The sequence below is a fragment of the Pocillopora verrucosa genome, chromosome 10, assembly GCF_036669915.1.
Source record: "Pocillopora verrucosa isolate sample1 chromosome 10, ASM3666991v2, whole genome shotgun sequence".
NCBI classification, from domain to species: Eukaryota; Metazoa; Cnidaria; class Anthozoa; order Scleractinia; family Pocilloporidae; genus Pocillopora; species Pocillopora verrucosa.
Genome location: NC_089321.1, coordinates 638,966 through 660,974, shown reverse-complemented (window position 1 = coordinate 660,974; position 22,009 = coordinate 638,966). Strand labels below are relative to the sequence as shown.

General features: G+C 37.6%; 2 protein-coding genes and 1 pseudogene across 2 annotated transcripts in view; 1 reads left to right on the top strand and 2 right to left on the bottom strand.

The window, feature by feature from the left end:
- The window catches only part of LOC136283927 (uncharacterized), a 96,727-nt gene that overhangs the window by 43,493 nt on the left and 31,225 nt on the right, over positions 1–22,009 (bottom strand). The window lies entirely within an intron of this gene.
- On the top strand, positions 747–1,973 carry LOC136283982 (low molecular weight phosphotyrosine protein phosphatase pseudogene; annotated as a pseudogene).
- LOC136283886 (tubulin monoglutamylase TTLL4-like) lies at positions 2,894–13,129 on the bottom strand. The gene is made up of 13 exons (XM_066173437.1): positions 13,036–13,129; positions 12,474–12,521; positions 11,719–11,805; positions 11,078–11,191; positions 10,836–10,905; positions 10,140–10,172; positions 9,468–9,539; positions 9,180–9,257; positions 8,784–8,853; positions 8,424–8,494; positions 7,901–7,980; positions 5,458–5,521; positions 2,894–4,361 (listed from the first exon to the last, which is right to left on the bottom strand). The coding sequence occupies exons 1-13, from the start codon at positions 13,107–13,109 to the stop codon at positions 4,287–4,289; spliced, it is 936 nt and encodes a 311-aa protein (XP_066029534.1). The 5' UTR covers positions 13,110–13,129; the 3' UTR covers positions 2,894–4,286.

Sequence of the window (22,009 nt, the reverse complement as noted above, 5' to 3'; positions counted from 1 at the left end):
ATTTATTCACTAGCGGTATGATTCAGCTATGTGATTATGTGATTGTAACATAAATATTTGCAGAAACGAGGACTGATTTTTCATTGCCATATATAAAAATACTGAGGCTGATCAATATGGCCTTAGACGATGTTGGACCTAATTCGCTTTGCTCGCCGAATAATTCCAACTACTGACACTGTTTGCATGTTTCATGTTCTCTCATTCATGACGTATGACGTAACCGACTTCGAGAGGTATCTAATTACACCGGCTGACTTCAATTTTATGTTTCCTATCGAATGAAATTATCTTTAATGCTTCGGTAGACCTTAATTGGAATTAAGTGGAAAAAAATCCCTTTGCTGGGTACAGGTTTTTCACTGGTTGATGAGCAGTAAGAAACAACAAACGAGTGCCTCTGCTCCCGCTTCCCGCCCACATGTAGATCCCTTCTCGCGCCCTCTTAGGCTTCTGCCTTCTGTTCTCCGAGCTCTTTCCTCTTTGTTCCCCTGCACGTTTGTGGTGCAAGGCACTCTTACCCAATAAGTATCCTTCATTTGAAAAGAAACATAAACTTTTCGTTAGTTACATCACAGGATTCGAACGATTTGAATAAAATTCGGTGTTTATAGCTGTCGTTATTCGAGAACTTGAAAGAAAGAGCGTCCAGATGTTTTCAAGTTGGTTGATTCCCAGTGCGTGCGCGATGAATAATTTGAATAATTTAATCTTCTAACAAGCTGCAAATTAGGATAGAGGCACTTTACCATTTATTCGCCTTGTTGCAATCTAAGATGGCGGATTCTAAATATCGAAAAATCCTGTTCGTTTGTCGAGGGAACACTTGTCGTTCTCCTACAGCTAAAGCGATTTTAAGGCACCTTATACAGGAACGTGAAGATAGGAACGGTTGGGAGATTGAACTGGAACTGATGTTTCCCGTGAAGGACTCCCATCGAGCGAACGAGGGTTGTAAGTGTTGACGAAACATGGAATTGCCAGCAACCACCAAGCAAGAAAAGTAAAGGAAGATGATTTTCGTCATTTCGATGTAATATTGGCCTTTGATAACGGCAATGTACAAGATCTGAATGAAATTTTTAGGCCAAATGATGGCACTACGCGAGCGGAAGTTAAACTGTTTGGAACATATGACCCCAAAGGAAAGTTGATCATACACGATCCTTTGTGTGGAAACATTTCAGATTATGAAAAAATGTTCGATCATGTTTATAGATGCTGTGTGGAGTTTTTGAAACACTGTTAGAGAAGAGAAGAACTTACTGGTTTATCAATCGTAATTTTAATATCTTCGAATTAGACGCACTGAAGGGAAATAATTAGTTTTTAGGGATGACGATGGGTGTATTTAGGTGTATTGTGATGCTCTGAATACCACAGCACGAGTGAATAATGGACGAAACATCGAAATTGCAATATGTTTTCTATCCATGCATGATTTACACACACAACTGAATACAGACCAAAACACTGGTCAAAGTTCTTTCAAGTTTCGTTTTTTTTTTTTCGCTTTTTAGATAGAGAAAGCTTTTAAGTTGTGTGCCTGCCAAAACAAATACTGTGAAAACCAGCTTTTGCTATTTTCAGAATTTATACTTTATAAGCTCCACAGTGACATATAGTTTTTCATGGTCTATTCTAAATTATATAATAAGCTCAGTTATGCACGCATTTTAATTGGTTCTCACTTATGATCTATTGGAGGACAGACGTATTTCGTCATTATTAACACTTTTTTAAATTCTTTATTGTATAAAACAAATAGATTCCGAGTTGTCGTGCTTCTGTTACCACATTTTGACGTCCTCTGTGATCTATTACTAAACAGACGCACGGCAACTTGGAACCTATTTGTTAAGTACCGCGCTTAAGACGATTTTTCCAGGAGTTACCCCGTTTTGTGGACAGTAATCTCTTTCAAATTTTGCTCCATCAATTTTTTTTCAAACGATCTTTCGCATCTTACGGACCCTTTGCCGCTACGATGACTTAAATAAATTTCAGAAAAAGATTTAAACGACATGGCTGGTTGATTATTTCACCGCAGGCTACTGAATAAGAAACAAAAGCAACGCCACTAATTTGTTTTGCCGCACACGACTTTGAGACTTTGAGACTTTGACAACTTAACACACAGGAAAAAAACCGCAGGATTTAAGATCACCGCAATAACGAAATTTATTATGGTAATTAACTACCACTTTATTTCAAATTTGTTGAAATCACGAGATTCAGTCGTTGGATACAAAATGTCTCTCATTTTCCTGCAATTTGATCGATTTCTTTAACAAGTCTTGAAAATTGATTATTATATAGTTTATTACATCCATTTTGAAATCACAAGATTCAGTCGCTCAATACAAAATCATTCTCTCATGTTCCAGCAATTTGATTGATTTCTTTAAACAAGTCTTGAAATTTGATCGGTTGTTGTATTTTTAGTAGAGCGGTCTCATTGGTTGGGATAAAGATGCGATTTAGGAAATAAAATGGTGCGATTTGTCTATCAGATTGCAACGATCAGAGGTGATTTTTAAAGAAATGTAATGAAGGATTTTATTCCCCGAAATATTCCATCAAAAACATCTTAGTACAGTAAATACTATCGGTTCACTCAGTAAAGATGGCGACATTTTTGCGCAATCACGCAGAATATTTAAAAACCAGATAAATTGGTTTTATCAACTGAGTTGATAATGTAAATTGGCTGCTGAAAAGAGTTTCTAAGGCAAACGTTTACATCAATTGTCCTTCGTAAGAGCGTCAGTTGACAGAACCAAATTATCTTGTAATACCCCATGACGCAGCATCGCCATTACCCTTTTTATTCATGTGTTAACTAATTATCAATCATCCAGTACTGGACGGACTGTCACTTCATGTTGTGGCTTTTAAGGATCATTCGAGTTTTTGATCGCAAGTTACTAACTTACGATCGAAACTTACAATTTGCGATGCATTATAATTCAAGATCCCAACATATAACGCTCCATTACGGCGAGAGGACTTGTACATGAAAAGAGATGGACTCAAAACTGGATCAACACCGAATCCGAGCGGAAAAACGACCTCCACTTTATCCGTTTTAAGGCAAGTACGTATGAGTCGATGAGTCGGCATAAGCTCGCTCATAATACGCTTTTGTGCTTGCTTGGATGGTACGAAAACCTTTCTTTTCCTTGTACTGGTTCTAGTTCTTCAACCATGTTTGAAATATTTTTGTCGAGAATATACCAGTTCAGCCTCTTCCGTGAAACGTCACAAGTTTATGTTAACAACATGCACAAGATTAATTCTCTTTACACTATTTTACTTTTGTTTTTCAATTTCTTTCCTTTTTTCATTCGAAGGTTTGGCAGGTAAACCATTTTGGAGACTTGAGTGTTAAGCTTATTCGTTTTTGTTCCTCGATGGACACATTTCGGAATCTCTGTGTTGAAATTTCTCCCCTGCACACATTATAGTTCAACGAACGATTCTTCACAATCGTTTTTATTTGTTAAAATAATTGTGTTATATTATGTGTTTCACGATGAAATGCAGCGTTTTTAATTCGTTATCAATTCCTTTGTAGTTAAATCAATTAGTTTTTTCTGTGGAAATTGTTTTTCCATTTAGTACATAAATGCGTAGAAAAACTTGCAACAGATAGAATATGGTAAAAAGTTGTGTCAATCATGGAAATTGGATTTACAAGCATTAAGAAGTATTTACTGTTATATACATCTGTTCAATATCATGAAGAAAATTCGGTGTTTGGAAATTATGCATAAGAAAATAATTATTTATAAGGTATCATCATCTCAACAATACCTTTCTTTCCTTATTGCAGTTCTCTAAAGCTTTGGCTATAAACATTTCTGCTCCAGATCTGCAAACAGAACTTCGATAGAGTGATGATTTTTTTTAAACATTATATTCACGTTTGCTCTAACCCCACACGGGTTAAATGTCTCATGAAAATTACGTCTATTCTCATTTTTCGCTCTTTGTATACGTAAAATATGAATATGTACATTTATATTACAAGAACGCTTGCAGTTCGAAATGAATCAATTAAACGCTCAAGCATATCTATCTGAGCTTAAATTGAGTCTGTTCAGATGAATCAACAATTCATGAAGAACTCGCTTCTGTGGGCATGTCTCAATCGTGCAATGCGCATGTCGGCTCTGGATGCACTCTTCACCCTCCCCTCGGATACACACTGGCTGTGGATTAATACTAGGGAGAGAGGGTATGGTAGTTGTTGTCACAGTAAGCGGCCCTCTATCCTGCACTAGTCAGATGTTCGATTTCATCCGAGCTCTCAGCATCTGCCGGGTTCGCTCAGAGGATGTGGCCGAGCTGGAAGACATCTGATGAAAAAAAAGAATAAGTTGAAAATCAAGCATAACAATTTCATGATATGTTAGGCTACGAATGTTAGGCTATGCAAGGTCTTCATATAAACACATACACACAACCCACAATTCCTCCATTCGCTCTGATGAAGGGCTAATTCTCGAAATGTTATCTTCGAAACTCTTCACGGTGGCTAATTTACGTTATCAATTCGATTCATAATACTAAATTACCCTATGCAAGGTTTGACTGGTCTTCAGTCTTCCTCGTGGCGCTGGTGACCATCACAGAAACCCGTGGGCGGAGGTGTGATGATAAAGTTCAGTGGAAAAGAGGAAAATGGCTTCTACCCTCCTTGCTCCAGCGGGGTTTATCATTACCTATTAATCGTTTTTAAATCTCACCGAGCTAATATTTGGCAGTCTTCATAAAAAATGAGTTTTGCATAATGATGTCACAAAACATTGGAATGAAAGCTACAGGGCAGCGCGTTAGCGTGGCTGTGTTCATAACGAAAAAATTTGTAATTTGTTATGCTCCGTGTTCATAAAATAGCTCGGTAACCCTCACCGAGGCTTGACCGTTGGTTCGTTTGCTTTACGGCTTGTGTAAGCGGTAAACTAACTGAATGTGTGGCTAACTGACTATTTTTACGGTGCGAATGAATTCTTCGAAATTTTAATCAGTGCTGTTAGTACTAACAAACAGAGAACCGTACAACAAATCGCTTTAACTGCTTCACGCTCTTTGATCTGAGGTAAGGTCAGTCGGCGCGAAGAGTCCCTAAGAATCTTGCACGTTCGGTTAGAGTTTTCTAGGTTAGAGCGATTTTGTAGAGTTGAATGGCTGACCTGGAAATCAAACACGATGTTTGAAGAGGATGAAAAACTACGAGGACGGAGCCAAACTAAAGACGATTGAGTTAAACAAGTTTAACGTAGGAGATAAACATAAATACAAAGTAGAAATCAAGTGTATGTTATTCAGTTGTAGCAAGACAAATGTATCGTGAGGAGGAGCTCAAAAAACTGAAATGACTTCCCATGGAATAAGCGGGGTATTCAGTAAAAAGAGATTGCACTTTCTACAAGAAGTTTGAGAAAAACCCACCTTGGATGTGTGCGATTTTGTTGACTTCTTCTTTATTTTAGGCAGAAGCACCGGAGCCGAAGCACTGGAAAGAAAAAGACGGATAGTGGTTCTTGACACAATACTATTTAGTGCTGGCTGTGACAAAATATCAGAAAGCTACTTTTGAAACTGCTGTGGTATATGTGGCCTAGAATGAAGTTCTAAGATCTCCTGGGTTGGCGGAAGTTTGAGCTGTAGGTCTGATGGTCACCCTGGGCCTTAATGGCCATCGTGGCCATCGTCGTTTCAGTAAAGGAACCGGTTTCACTTTACATAAGTATCTTTGACACTTTAAAACTGAACTTGGAATCACTGTTGGTATCTAAGCAAATACGCTCCTGCCCCTCCCCTAACCCAACGACTGTCAACTGATAACAGGTTAGGGTAAATGTTGGGGTAAAATGATCTAAAAACTTCATAAGTGCATCTGCGTTTATGAGAACATGTAACTGTACAGCAAAGTGCCACTTTCTATTAAGATCACCTTTGCACACCTAAAACTAAACTACAGTTTTCAAGATTGTCACTTAGGCCGATGAAGAAATTCATTGATGGAAATTCACTGATTGTCAGTTGTGAATTAGCGATTAATTTACAGGAACATGGGACGAAATAGCTAAAATAGGTGTAGAGTGAACTACTGAGATTAGAGTTTTGATGTAGAAATGAAAGAAAAAGATGAAGACAAATAGTGAAAGTTACTATATATTACCCTGATTCGTTTGAGCTTTCAGAATTTTCTTTATTCTTACGTCTACAAGAAGGAGCTGACTTACATCGTGGAGTTGTTCGAAGTTTTCTATTTGATCAAGAGAGGAGAAAAGAGGACAACAAAAAGAAAAGACAGAGTTAGAGTACCAAAGATGGAAGGGTAAGAGAGGACGAAAAAGGAAAAACATCAGGACGGTCGTCTTTTTCCGGGTATCGGCCGGCAGAAAAAGAGGAAAGTAAAGAAAGAGAAGTCGAGATTAGTAATAAAGTATAGTAGAGGAAAAATCGCCAAACTAGAATGAGCATCCAAAATTTAAGGAGTAGGAAAAGGTTCAGAAAGAAGAACAAAGTTTCGTTTGTCACTGTCACATTTTGCCATGCGGATACTTCTCTTCTGAGGATAAGAGAAAAATGACAGACTTAAACTACAAGGAGATGTTTAGAAACAAATCCCTTTCCTGGGAACCCTGGATATGACCCTGTTCATGACTTTCCTCTGTAACAATCTGTCGATACAACGCGTGCAACTTAACCGTATTGAATCATGATAGCTCCTTTTCTTCACATTCAGCTCTTCAATAATCTGGAATGTGCGATCAGAATCTCACTCCTCGTCGCAAAGATGCGTACAGGTAATGTGAAATTAGTGATGAGTTTTCAGTGTCCCAAGAAAGACCGGGAGAAAAATGAATACCTTTTGCCCTTAAATGATGTAACAGCTGATTTTCTCCGCGGAGAATTTTTCAAGATGGAAGCTGTGCTATTCCTAAAAAGGTGAAAAGCAAGAAATGGAAAAAGGGGAGAGAAATAATTGTATGGGAGAAAAGAACCGGACTAAGACTGAACTTTGAAGACTTTCACGCAACCAAATTTGGATATATTCATATGGGACATGTTTAGGAACATGAAAAATTGCTGACATAATACCTTTTGACAGTCTTAGTTGAAGAAGCAGAGGAAAGCCTACTAACAGTGGGGAAGGAAAAATAAAGTCAAAACAATCAGTGATGATCTCAATTCGAAACAGCGCGAGCAGTACAATCAACTAACAGAGCTTAAAGCGAGAAATGAATCCTTCTGATTACCAATGGATCTGTTGTAGCTTTTAAAGTAGGTGTGCGGACTACAGGGTAAATACATAGCAAATACGAACTTGTAAAAAATTTTAAAGTGTAATAAAGAAAGAAGCTTAACATTTCAAACAAACTCAGATATCTGAGCACGAAAACCAGGAAGTAGAGTGGCAAGAGAGCTTCTAGAAAAAAGCTTAAACAAGCCTAGAATTACTTTCTGAGGAACAAGGATGAACAACAAAGGAAGTAGTGTAGGTATTGTGCAGAGCACGGAGGAGAATAATCAGAACCCATCGTAGAAAAAGGACCAAACTCAACATAAAAGAAACTGCGCCAATCCCAAAAAACCATGCAGCACCTTTCCAGCATGTACCTAATAGAAGTAGATGAAGAGTTTGAGTTGCTCCACTCCTTTATTCTCGCAGCAGGTGCTGAGAAGCGTCTGAGAGAAAGAAGAAACGTTCAAGAACATGTAGAACACTGAGAATGGACGGAGAGTGACATGGTGTTTCAGATTGAGGGCAACCTATAAATTGACTTTAAATAAATGTTATCATCAGGAATATCAAAACAAACAAACAGCGATATGCAGTTTTTGTCAATCGACATTAAGTCGGAATTTAATTTTTTACACCGACCTTGATTTGATGAGTCCGTGGTCCAAACTGAGAGCTGGAGCGGAGGAGGACCTGTACGTTATACCTTGAGGGCAATTCCACTGTGAGGAAAAGGCGTCTCTCAATCAATTAATCGATAAAGCCTTAAATCTTGTGATCGAGCTATCAATCGATTACTCAATCAATTAATCAATCAGCCAGTCAGTTCTTCAGTCTATAAGTCACTTGATAAAACCATTCATTCGTTGGATCCGATTCAATCAATTCAGTCAGTCGGTCGGTCTGTCAGTCAGTCAGTCAGTCAGCAGGCCAGCTAACCGGTTACACAGCTGGTCAGTCAGTCAGTCAGTCAATCAGTCAGTCAGTCAGTCAGTCGTCAGTCCGTCGGTCAATCAGTCAGCCGTCAGTCGGTCAGTCAATCAGTTAGTCGTCAATCAGTCAGTCAGTAATCCAAATAGAATTTCGAACTATTTTCAAAATCTTTAAAGGAATGATTACTTTCTTTGCGAAAACAAATAAATCAATTAATAAAATTAAGCCTTACTTGATGTGTTGGATCCGAGGTTGCCCCAATATGAAGTTTCTTTTCACCAAGTGCTTGGAGAACAGCGATTCCTGTGTAAGAAAAAAAACCAATTTAAATAAACATTTACAGTGTAGAATCGTAAGAAACATGACAAGAAAAAACTTGAGACCATAAGGGCAACAAAAAGACGCAGAGTTTTAAAGAGTGACACGGACTACACTTGTTCAGCTCACGTTTGTGGAACGCACGACTCCCGGTGTAGTGGTCTGGTCTTAAACAGGCCCCCATTTAATATACACAGACTGCAAATAACGTAGTTTACTTTTTCCGAATATACATTACGGTGACCTAGCTATTTCTACCTGAATTTAAACTTACCCAGGACTGTGCTCCGCCCTTCTCTCATGTATTTTCTTGTCCATTCGTCCAACAAAATGTTGTAATATCTCTATAAGGAAATTGGCAGAAAAAAATTCGATCAAGGATGGAGGGAAGAGAAAGTCATTTTAAAAGAGAGCAAAATTGCTGGAGTCCGTTGCACCATTCGGGAAAAAAAAAACAGTGATTGAAAGAAAATGGTTGGAGCACCGCTCGGACCTCTGAGAGTGGCACACACTATAAGTAGTACCTACTACATAAATCCGCGCGGCGCGCTAAAATCTTCCTTTTTTTCTCTGATTTCTTTTGGTCGCGCGACGGACTTCGGCAACAAGCAGGGACTGCCCGTAGTTTAATGAGGTAGTAATAACTGTTTGTACGTAAAATTATCCTCACCTGAGACTCAAAGAATCTTAAATACTTGTTGGACGTCATGGATGGAAAAACTCTCTGAAAGCATCCTCTTCGACTATTCTGTGAGGGAAAATGAAAACGCTCGAGCTATGCTACATTACGGCAAGTTTCACTTTCTCGAATGCATGGCATTCTCTTATAAAGGATAAAATGAATTCACCTTTCTATTTCACACACGCATAATAAGCAATAAACTTTGTAAATTTTGCTTTTCACTACGAAGAGAAATCGAAACAAAAATTTGTTCAAAAATTCGAATGTATAGTGTACCTCATCCTCTGTCTCCATAAGCATTCTAATGTCGTCTGGTGTTAAGATGTCAAGGATTGACTGTTTCGTGCGCTAAAAGACATGAATGAAAGAGAAGTGGACTGATTAAAAGTTTGTATTAGTAAAATTCCATACCAATAAATTCAAAATTCGAGTAATTCAAAGTAAGTGACGAACACAGCTAGAAATTGCATTGGATTTAACTGATGTTCCTTACGCTCCAACAACCTATGTGATTGTTTTAGAAAACTCGATACTCTCTTGAATAACAAGATGCTGATGTTCACTAACACAAATCCCAACTACTTGGTCCCCTTTGCCTTTCCGCGCTCGAAGCATTTTCTTTGATTTCACCGTAAATTGTCTTATTAGTTCATTGCGACATTTTCTTTTTTTTCAATTTCTTTCTTTTGACTGGCTGTGTGGTAACTTTCGTTTGGGTTTTGACGCAATTCATCCTGATGCATCCTAGAAAAGCCAGTAAAAGGGTCAAGTGTCTGTTGTTCAATGATGCAGACTTTAAGCGCTCTCTGCGGCGTAATTTCGAGTTCATAAAACATGTTGTGTAACTGTCAGCAAGATATTTCAATAATAAAGGCATTGTGGGATTTCTAGATGCAATCATTTAAAAGAAAGGAATTTGAAGGGAAACGTTGTAAAATGTGTTCCTACCTCATCTAGATGACGTTGAACATAAAACGCATGCTGAAACACAAGAAAAATAACGTCCAACACTTAAACAAATTAAGACGACACACAAAAGAACAGTTTGACTTGGTTCGAAGTCAATTCCTTGTTACATTGTCGCAAATAATGGAATGTATTTATAGTCAGTACTTTTTAACATCATTTGTACGTTCTAATAATCCGTAAGGCGGGCTCATAAGTAAAATGATTAAACTATATGTTGGGGTCAGTGAAGGAGAAGTATTAAGTCAGCAGCAATCTCCAATACAAAAGCACTCAATAGAGCATGTCTAACTATTTCCCTTCTTGAAACATAAATCTAGACTATTACTATACTACAATTTTTTTTTTTTACTTTAGTCGTTGTCTCCACTGGAGGTATTTGACCTAAATGTATTTGTTGTTTTTAGAAATTGTAATCGTTGTGATTGATTGGTAACAGGACCTCTTGTCGTCCAATTTTGTCTGTAATCATACTCTTGATTGACAAATTGGACTCCCGCTTTGCGGTCGTCAAATTTTGTTAAACACCCGTATGATTACCGACCGTATTGGACTCCACTCGGTCCTATTACCATTATATATATGACGTTGTCACAGTAAATTAAGACTGGCAAACTGACACAAAAACATGTTGTTCTAAATATCTGTAGGTATTTGCCATCAATAACATATATTCACCTTTCCTCTCTCATCTGAAGAAAGACCCGTCACAGCTTTATCTTGAACAAACTGGTTCATGTTACTAGTGCTGAAACCAAACAGGAATTTCACGTTCATAATACATTATACTCATATGTGCGCTGCACAATGCAACCATATTGAAAAATTACATGTTGGCGGAGTCACGTGCCTCACTATTCATCATTTGCAAATAGCTCGTAATTTCAATTTCTCTCTGATATTCCAATAGTTAGACTGACCTTGAAGTTGAGGTTGTGATCAGGTTTTCTGGGATGCAAAACCCTGCCAGGTTTAACAAGTCTTTTATCATCTGTCCCTTGATGTTACGGTCCAGTTGAGAGGTGGAGTGAAGACTGGGGAGGAAGTTGACGAAGTTTACTCGATTAACGAACGCGCATTTTTCTGCGCATCTCAATACGCACCTAATTGTACATCTTACTGCGCATCCTATTGCACACCCTTTTACACAACTTGCTGCGCATCTTATTGCACTTCAGACAAAGAGTAAACAAAACGAATGCTCGTAAATGTCCCGCAATAAATCAATTAACATAAGATGTGCATTAAAAAGCATTTTGAAAAATAAGTTAAAAATCATCCTCGTTTTCGATGAGAAAAATTAAAAATGGCAGCCTTTTTGTCCCTTACTATGTTCCAATGTCTGGCGGACCATGGAAAAAAAAATTTTTTGCATGCGAAAACAATTATTTGAATGGGTTCACAAGAACACCATAGAACTACAATCCCTTAAGAATGAAAATTTTTGAGTTGGATACATATCCCTCGCGAGGTCAGTATTTCAATCTCTTGAGTATGTGAATTTCGGTTGAATACTGGTATCGTGGTCAATATTTCTGAACATGACAAATGCGTGAATTACCTTGGAGATATATTCACTTCTAGTAGCCACGGTTTAAGGGTCTCATCCAACATGACATCAAATCCAAAAAGCTCATGACAGCAAGATCTAGACAATGTTGTAGATGGTAGTAAAGATATTACAGTTAGTAATACTGACTGAGTTAGATGTTCCAGCGGGGAAAAAAAAACAGATTTTGTAACTTACCGTACGGACCATGAAAACGAGTTTAGTAAGATATTAACGAAGTACATTAAAAAAAAATACGCGCTTCTGATTAGCTGAAAATGAGTGCATTCTCATGTAACACGAGTGCAAAGTTGTAGCACAAGTGCAAGTTACAAATGGCGCGCGCACGCTTTCAAATTTCGTTTGTCTCGACTTTCTGCAATGTTTTTTCAAGTACATTACTAACCAAGTAATTACATAATTTTTCTTTTTCATAACTTTTTCTTTTTGGTGTAATAAGCACTTGCAAATTTTTCAAAGATTACAAATAACACTTGCCCTATGAGCTCATACAATTCTGTTGTCTTTGAAAAATTTACTCGTGCTTATGAGCACCAAATTACACTCGAAATCATGTTAATACTTACACTTGTTACATCTCTGGGTTCAAATAGTGCGCGAAGATATCAATTCAAACAAAATTTTGAATTGAGGGGGGCATACAGCTATAAAAAGCGCGGTAAATAGACCAATCATAGCGTACGTACTATAACTAAACTCTGTTCAAAATGCACAAATGTTGTTCAAGACCAACTGCAGTCTCTTACCTTTTTCTCACATTCTGTTTCACCATGGTGTTTACCGCTGAGTCAGACCTGAAACATTCACATCAAGAAGTTCAATTACACTAAATTTTCTCGTGCATGCTAAGATTAAGAAACGACGAAAATGGTGAAAATGTAGAAATCAATAAAAATAGATCTTCAGATTCTTTGACAAGCACAGTGTAATGACAGGGTTCAAGTTTTCAGCAAAATGCGACAAAAAATGTATCTATAGTGATAATTTACATGCGTTCATTATTATCTACAAAGTTTTCAAAGTTATCATCTCCGTACGTAATAAGACATTTGCTGCTCAAAAAACGTTAAAATTGATAAGTAAACGTGTCGGTATCTTGTTTTTGCCGCGACGCCATCTTCGCAGCATCTCATTCTATAATGCTGGCGGCTTCTGCCTTTTACGGCCAAACTAACGCAAGTTCAAACTATTTGAGTTACTAAAGAAACTTGAACCTATGGACTATTGTGCAGCTGTACTTGTCAAGATGGATTTTACTAACTTTCCAGTGAGTATTACTTTACAACAACAGCACTTTCTGTTACTTACGCTATGATGGCTTTGACAACCAAATCCTTTATTGTCTCCCAAACATGAACATGGTTGATGTTCATGCGTTTCATGTAACCCCAAAGAGCTTTCAAACTCCTAAAAAACAGAAGCATCACGTTTAATTAGCAAAATGGAATGTTTATTTTTCAGCTTATCTATGAGAAAGGTTGCAATCAAATTAAATACAAACGTACTCCAAATTAAAATGTACCATAACTTGGAAGTACTGACAGAAAGAATAATTTTTTGACGACGGCGTCGGAATATCGTCTGTACTGAGCTTGCTCTACCCCAACACATTTCTTTGCAAAGCTGAACAAATTAACCGTTTACACTTTAAAATTAGTATCTATGTTCTCCACACTGTTCTCTTTGTTCTACATTTCCTGTGGTACTGACGAGAATACAAGTTGTTCGACAATCAGGAGCTTTTTAAATTATTGATCATTTCCCTTATTCTCATGACCTTTACTCTTGATTCAGGGGTGATACTGTGAGGAGAAATTAGGAAGATGGGACGAAATAGCTGAAATGGGTGTAGAGCGAACAGAAAGATTAGAGTTTGAAGTAGAAATGAAAGAAAAAGATGAAGAGAAATCGTGAAAGTTACCATGTGTTACCCTGATTCATTAGAGCTTTCAGACTTTGCCGCATTCTTACGCCTACAAGAAGGAGCTGACTTACATCGTGGAGTTGCTCGAGGTTTTCTACTTGATGAAGAAAGAAATCAGGACAACAAAAATAAAAGATAGAGTTAGGGCACCAGAGATGGAGGGTAATAGAGTACGAAAAAGGAAAAAAACGGCCGTCTTTTTCCGGGTATCGGCCTGCAGAATCTTCAAGATTAAAAAACAAAAAAAAAAAAAAAGAAGATTGGAAAGAAAGTAAAGTCGAAATTGATAATAAAGTACAACAGAGGAAAAACTAGTATGCAGATCCAAAATTTAAGGAATAGGAAAAGGTTCAGCAACAGCAACAGAGATCTCTCCCAAAGTTCCGTTTGTTACAATCACATTTTGTCATGCGGATATTTCTCTTGTGAGGATAAGAGAAAAAAAACTAACTGAAACTACAAGGAGATATTTAGAAACAAATTTCTTTCTTGCGAACCTTGGATATCACAAAATGGCTTTGTTCGTGACTTTCCTTAATAACATTCTCTCGATACAACGCGTGCAACTTAACTGTATTGAATCACGGTGGTTCGTTTTCTTCACATCAGCTCTTCAATAATCTGGAACGTGCGATCAGAATCTCACCCCTATTCGCAAAGATGCGTACAAATCATGTGAAATTAATATTGAATTTCGAAACTGGTGTCCCAAGAAAGACCAGGAAAAAAAAGAATGCCTTTTTTTCCATGACAGCTCTGGTTTAAGTTCCTCACTCTACCCAGGAAGGGTTCAAAATTTCTCTCCTCCCCCGGTACGGAAGACAGTCAAATGCCTGTGCGTTACTCAGCCGGGGAGAGGGGGATGTTGAAGCTTCGAAAGGAGTGGAATTTTTTCATGTAACTCGCAAGGAACAAATGTTATTTAAATATGACTAGAGGACATCGTAATCGCGTTCTATAAGCCCTTGTTCAAAATATTTTCAACAAAATGCCTTGATTGTTATGTAGGAACAGTTTCTGCTGTCTATCATACAAAATCCTATATCAAAATGATCACTATTGGCTAATGACCGCATCTCAGAAATGCTGAACCGAGTGATGGTTACAGCACTAAACAGACAGTCCCGCGGATGCTGTAGTAGCGAGTAAAGTGTGTATTAAAGTACAGCTAAACACAGGAATCAATGCCCTTGGGGGGGGTTTGTTTAATCAGTAAAGAAGAACAAAGAAAATCATTTCCGGTGTCTGTCCGTCAATCGTGTCGCCTGAAGTGTCACACAAGCTATATGCGGTAGGAGTTTACTGCTCCTGGAATGGCTCAGAGTTGATACAGGAGAGGAGAAAGTTGACATGCTGCATGACGTAAGGATAGCTTAGGCGCTGCGTAAACAGGGTACGGAGCATCGTGATGTATCATGGATACTTGGTCAGGATGGTGTAGAGGAGTACTGGATATAAATGATCCGTGTCATATCGTTACCAGCTCACGCGGGCAAAATATTGGAGTAGACTTTGATTCGACAATCAAGGTGTTTGACAACAGAGGCAAGTTTGAGAAGTGTTTCAGAATTCCAGCTCTTCTTGCTGACAAAGAAAATATAAGAAACAGACTTAAAAATCGCAGTTGTCTGGAGTACATTCTGTACATAGCCTTTATGTTAATTATATACATTCTGGTGGTATCAGGCGCTGATATAATAGGGTTTATAGCTAAACTGGATGGCAACTCTCTAGTTTCTTGTCAACAAGATTTTTAAGATGTTCGAAAGGGGAAAGCTTCTAGCCTGATTACTGCAGGAATATTGGCTCTCTGAACCGTGGGCTCGTTTTTTCACATGAAGAGACACTTATTACTCAGTGACCCAACAGTTTTAAGAGGAGGTCAGTGATTGTTTAATTCACGCCTCTGAAGGCGCACGGATACAAAAAAGGAACTTTGACGGTTAAAAATCAGTGAGTGAAATGTAGACCTGGCAATGTAATAAGTTGTTTTCATAATTTCTGACAAAAGCAGTACTTCTCCCTCTTCCTCCCTGTATATATCACTAATGGCAGCAAAATCTAACAAGAATACAATACACAACAAACTCATCTGTGACCTTGATTTAAGTATTTTAACTTATGACATGATAATAAGCGATTAAAATTTCGAAAATTTTGTTTCAACCTATATAGAACGCGATAGGCGTGGGAAAACCACAAACAAAATTCAAGATTCCTTCAATTTTTCCGAGTCAGAACAAGAAACTCACAGTTTTATTTGCTTATCTTGCTATATATTCGTTGATGTCATGAAGAGCAATGCCTATTATTGATTGGTTAAACTTACTGTCAAATGAAACACGCTGCTGCAAAATGTTAAGTTATTTGTGTTGTGTTTTGCTCTGAGTGGCTTGCCTCGCATTTTCACTTTCTAATCATCTGATGACATTGCAATACTTACTGATGTAGAAAACACTCAAAAGTGGTTAACAGCAGTGACGCGCATGAGAGATGTGTTATTCATAACCTAAAATTGTCAACTGTAAAGTGCGAGCTGGGCGATAACAATATCTGGTTTGAAATCATGATTTAGCATATGGGTTTGAGTCTATAAATATAAACTCAGTCAGTTTCACCCACTGAGTTCACACGGCTCGCTTTTCAACCCATGCAGTGAGAAGGGATTCCAAAGATTCTAGAAGTAAATTAGATCGTAAGTGTGCGGGGCCGAAACCCGATAAATAGCCAAATACTATTTTGGTTGAAGGAACCCGTTCCAGCCCCAGTTGTGGTATAACAGATATTTACGGGTAACAAGGTAAAGAAAGAACTATAAGTGAATGAAAGAACTTCAAAACACATTAAAGCTGGGAACAAAGCTAGCAACTAAGGAAGATTCATGAACAATTATCATACTTTTTTACCTCGGGCATCAAACAACATTCCATTGAGAAGTTGAATGATGCCGTGACGTGGTTGAAATTTCAATGATCACGTGTAACATTTTATTCAAAAAAACATTTTTTAAAAAGGACTTTAAATTGTACTTTTTTCTAAGATAATGAAGGCCAAGGAAGAAAAGTATAAGGTCACTTTGATAGTTATTTTGGATTTGTTGTGTTGTTTGTAAGTTTGTGTTCATTGTGTGCGTCACGGTTCACTAAGGCATTGTCATCATGCGCGTATTCATAATTTTTCATTTTTAAAATTGTTACAGTTCATCTTGCATGGCACGTCAAAGTTCGTTAAATTGTTCGTTGTTATCGGCGAGAAAAAGTGAACCAGGAGATAAGGAGCAGAAGACTGGGAAAGAACACTTGGTATACATGTCGCTACGAGAATAGTTATCTGTCGTCCCGAAAGTTGTAATCCCAGTGATATCCATTTGTGAGGGGTGACACTTTCTGTAATGCTGCATACATCGCTATACGTTCAGTGTTACTTTAATAAAACCCAAAAAAGTCAAAACAAACAAACGAGAGAGAAAGGAAAACGAAGAAAAAAATACACAAACAGAAAAAAGACCCGGCCAAGTAAAACTCGGTCAATAAACATTTGAACTGATGACATGACCATAAGTGACGAAAATTCCCAAAATTTGTTTCAACCTAAATGGGACGCGATAGACGGGCGCACGTCGGACAACCACAAACAAAACTCAAGATTCTTTAATTTTTTCTATTCAGAACAAGAAACTCACATATATTTTTTTTATCTTGCTATATATTTGTTGATGTTATGAAAAGCAATAACTATTGTTGATTGGATAAACTTACTGTAAAAAGAGACACGCTGCTGAAAAAGTGAAGTGATTTGTGTTGTGTTTTACCTTGAGTGGTTTGCCTTGTGTTTTCACTTTCTAATCATCTGATTACATTGCACTACTTAATGACGCATAAAACACTCAAAAGAGGCTAACAGCAGTGACGTGCATGAGAGACTTATTATTCATAACAAAATATAGGCTATGTTCCGCAGCCTTCCTATGTCAACTGTAAAGTGCAAAGCTTGGCGATAACGATATCTGTTTTTATTTAGTGTATGGGTTTGAGTCTATAAATAAAAACTCAGTCTTTCAGCCTCTGAGTTCACTCTGCTCGCTTTTCAACCCATCCAATCATTCTAAAAGTAAATTACATCGTTTGTGTGTAAGGCCATAACCCGATAAATAGCCAAATACTAATTTGGTTGAAGGAACCCGTCTCAGCTCTAGGTGTGGTATAACAGTTATTTACGGGTAACAAGATAAAGAAAGAACTATAAATAAAACACATTATAGCTGAGAACAAAGCTAACAACTACGGAAGATTTGTGAACAATTATCATTCTTTTTTGCTTCGGGCATTAAACAACATTTCCATTGAGAAGTCGAATGATGTCGTGACGTGATCGAAAATTTCAATGATCACGAGTATCATTTTATTACACAACACAAAAAGAGCTTTAAATTGTGCATTTACTGATGTCAGTCAGGGATTTCTGATGCTCACATCATTCGTTGGTGAAAGGAAGAAGTTAAGACCACAACAGCCTATTTAAGTGTCTGCAATGAGCAACATAGCTTTTCAAAGAGAAATATGTTTTTCAACAAAGGATTCTCTGAAGAGGCTGTAAATCTTCACACCAGGCTTGATTGCTTTCTCTTTGTTATGCTTTGTATTGTTTCATTTTTTGGGCTGACAGCAATTCTCATTCCAATATTGCAATCATTCTTGAAATTTTGCTATCATTTGCTATTTTCTTTGCGTTCATCGACGCTTAAGAAGCTGCTTATTGTGAAGATTCGCCAAAAGATGCTCTCAATTTCTTCGGATTACTAAGTTCCAAGCTGCCATTATGTCTGTAATCATAACAGCAGTTTTCAAAGCGACTATTGGATGGCTTGTGGATAAATGCAGAGATGAGGCAGCAAAAAAGCTTAAAGATGGCGACATAACAGATCAACAGTTTCGCGGCATCATCATGCGAGAAATCGATGACATGAAGTCCAAGCTGGATGGATTATCAAGGAAAAATTTGTTAGCGAGTATTGGATTCTTAACATAATAATTAACATAATAAGTACAATGTCTTTATTTTTCACATGGCATGATGAAACTTGAGACTTGAGTTTCATGCCAAAAATAAAAGCTTTTATGGCCTCAATTTATTAACAAATGCGATGCAGTTGAATTTTCTTGGAAAATAAGTATTGCATCATTGATCATATAGGGACTTTATTGGTGGCTCCAAGCTTACGCTAGAGATATGATGCTTATTTGGAAACCAGCCTTGTGGTCCTCACTGCCATATATCTCCTTTTACTGGGAGGAAATATTTTTGTTTATGTCATGGCAAGGTGACACATCTGACACAACAATAAGCTGAGATATTTGTTTATTCTTATTACCTGTTTACTGGATAATGTATGGATATTGTAAGGAGAAGTTGAATGTGATTCTCCTCTGTGAGTGAAAGGGGTTCATATCCAGTCTCTCTCACATGTATGTGCGTCATTTTACATTTTAATCATGGTGTTCCTGCCTTTCGATGATTTTAACATTAGCCGTTATCCGTCTGTTAAGCATCATGCGTGGACAGTTACTGCTGTGATAGGCCTAATGTTTGCTTAAGTAGTTTTGAACAGTTGTGCTTTTCTTGTCGAATGTTTTATTAATCAAATTTAGTATTTCATTTAGCTGTTGTTTCCTGTGTGACAATTTTTAAACAAGACCAATTTCTGCTGTGAACTTTGTCGCGCGACAAAATCAAATGGTGAAAAATTAGCATGATGATCTTTGGAGATCAAATTAAACTTGTCAGTAAATGCTAATTAATTCATAGCTAGCGGAGCACGTGGGTGAGGTGCTGTGACTCCTTTGCTCTGCTTGGCTACTCAAGCGGGCAAAATGGAACTCTTGCCCGCAAACGAAAATTGTAAATTTTTTGTATTTAGTGGAAACTGAAATATAATCAGTAAATCTTACCACTTGCTGAATTTGTTCTTGTTTTCCCTTATGTTCTTCTTTTTTGTATGATTTCGTTGAACTTCGAATACGACTCTTGCCCCACCGCTTCCAACTTCACGTATCGCGTTCTCCCACCTCTAGTTCTTTTGCAACCCTTTGCTTTCCAACTCCTGCCCTTTTTTGTATTACTCCCGTCTTCAGTTTGATTAAAAGGACTATTAATTGAACTAATTGCATATCCATCATGTTTAATTTTCGCTCTTCGCCGGAAGCAGCTGTTGTCGTGAGCTGTATGAAAGCTGGCTCCAACGAACGATTCAAGTCACTACTCATCCATTATTAAACCGTTTGCAATTTTGAGCGTTCAGTTTAAGCGCTGATAGACTGTTATTGCACATTATTGTTCGGCTGGTCTCCAAGTCACATTTTAAAACTACTCGGATTTCTTCGAGAAATTGAGATCTTTTTAAAACCTCTGCAGAAAGTTTTAAAAGTTGTTCATACATTCTATGATTCATTTATTCACTAGCGGTATGATTCAGCTATGTGATTATGTGATTGTAACATAAATATTTGCAGAAACGAGGACTGATTTTTCATTGCCACATACAAAAATACTGAGGCTGATCAATATGGCCTTAGACGACGTTGGACCTAACTCGCTTTGCTCGCCGAATAATTCCGACTGCTGACACTGTTTACATGTTTCATGTTCTCTCATTCATGACGTATGACGAAACCGACTTCGAGAGGTATCTAATTACACCGGCTGATTTCAATTTATGTTTCCTCTTGAATGAAATTATCTTTAATGCTTCGGTAGACCTTAAATGGAATTAAGTGGAAAAAAACCCTTTGCTGGGTACAGGTTTTTCACTGGTTGACGAGCAGTAAGAAACAACAATCGAGTGCCTTTTCAATTTCTGCTCCCGCTTCCAGCCCTCGTGTAGATCCCTTCTCCCGCCCTCTTAAGCTTCTGCCTTCTGCTCTCCGAGCTCGTTCCTCTTTGTCCCCTTCCACGTTAGTGATGCAAGGCACTCTTACCCAATAAGTATCCTTCATTTGAAAAGAAGCATAGACTTTTTGTTAGTTACAATACAGGATTCAAACGATTTGAATAAAATTCGGTGTTTATAGCTGTCGTTATTCGAGAACTTGAAAGAAAGAGCGTCTCAGATGTTTCAAGTTGGTTGATTCCCAGTGCGCGTGCGCGATGAATAATTTGAATAATTTACCCTTCTAACAAGCTGCAAATTAGGATAGAGGCACTTTACCATTTATTCGCCTTGTTGCAATCTAAGATGGCGGATTCTAAATATCGAAAAATCCTGTTCGTTTGTCGAGGGGGCACTTGTCGTTCTCCTTCCGCTAATGCGATTTTAAGGCACCTTTTACAGGAACGTGAAGATAGGAACGAATGGGAGATTGACAGCGCTGGAACTCATGTTTTCCGTGAAGGACTCCCATCGAACGAACGAGGGTTGCAAGTGTTGAAGAAACATGGAATTGTTTGCAACCACCGAGCAAGACAAGTAAACGAGGATGATTTTCGTCGTTTGGATGTAATGTTGGCCTTTGATAAGAGCAATGTACGAGGTCTTAATGAAACTTTTAAGCCAAATGACGGCACTGTGCGATTACACGTTTTCATAAAATAGAACAACAGTTAACTCTGCGATATGCGAGACAGCAGCGTGCTGTCCACTTACACAGGCATGACGTGTTAACTTTCCATTAGTGCTCAAATCGAGATGGTGATAACCAATTACGTTCGAGAATTTTGTTGTAGTTTTGATTATGGATGAAATAACTGGTAATTACTCGCAAGAAAAGTAAACCAACACTAGACATTAACTTTACTAGTTTCTTAATTCCTTAACGTGAAAAAAAATGTTGCAATCAAAATCTATTTGAAAGCATTTTGACGACGTTTAGAACATACTTTGCGCGACCATCTCATTAAAGGTAAAAGGTTTCTACATATGTTATGGTAATCTAAATCTAATAATATATATATATTTTTTTTCTTTTTTATCGTTTTTACATAATTCAAAGCAACATATGCCAGCTGAATAACTGACGCGTAACATATGCAGAGAAGATGACGGACTTTTTTCATGTAACTCGCAAGGAATAATTGTAATTTAGGTATTACTAGACGACTTTGAAATCGCAACCTATAAGCTCCGGCTCAAAATGTTTTCAACCAAAATGATTGTTATGTAAAAAGGTTATTGGCTGTCTGTCATACAAAAACGCCGTATATCAAAAAGATCAATATTGACTAAAAAATGACGGTAAACATTTTCACCGGAAGTAAGAGTTTTAATTCAGTGGATTTTAAAACCTTAACATCATTTTAAGCGGGGATTCCTAGAAATGTGATTTCTGAGAGTCACATATAGTAGCTACCCTTGTGGCAGCTGAA

Bases quoted from the DNA above. Each gene is read 5' to 3' on its own strand.
- LOC136283886 (XM_066173437.1), bottom strand. From the start codon at position 13,109: ATGAAACGCATGAACATCAACCATGTTCATGTTTGGGAGACAATAAAG. The intron at 8,854-9,179 runs GTGAGGATAATT...ATTTCCTTATAG, and splicing joins TAAGATTCTTTGAGTCTCAG to AGATATTACAACATTTTGTT. The intron at 4,362-5,457 runs GTGGGTTTTTCT...TTTTTTCATCAG, and splicing joins CAAAATCGCACACATCCAAG to ATGTCTTCCAGCTCGGCCAC.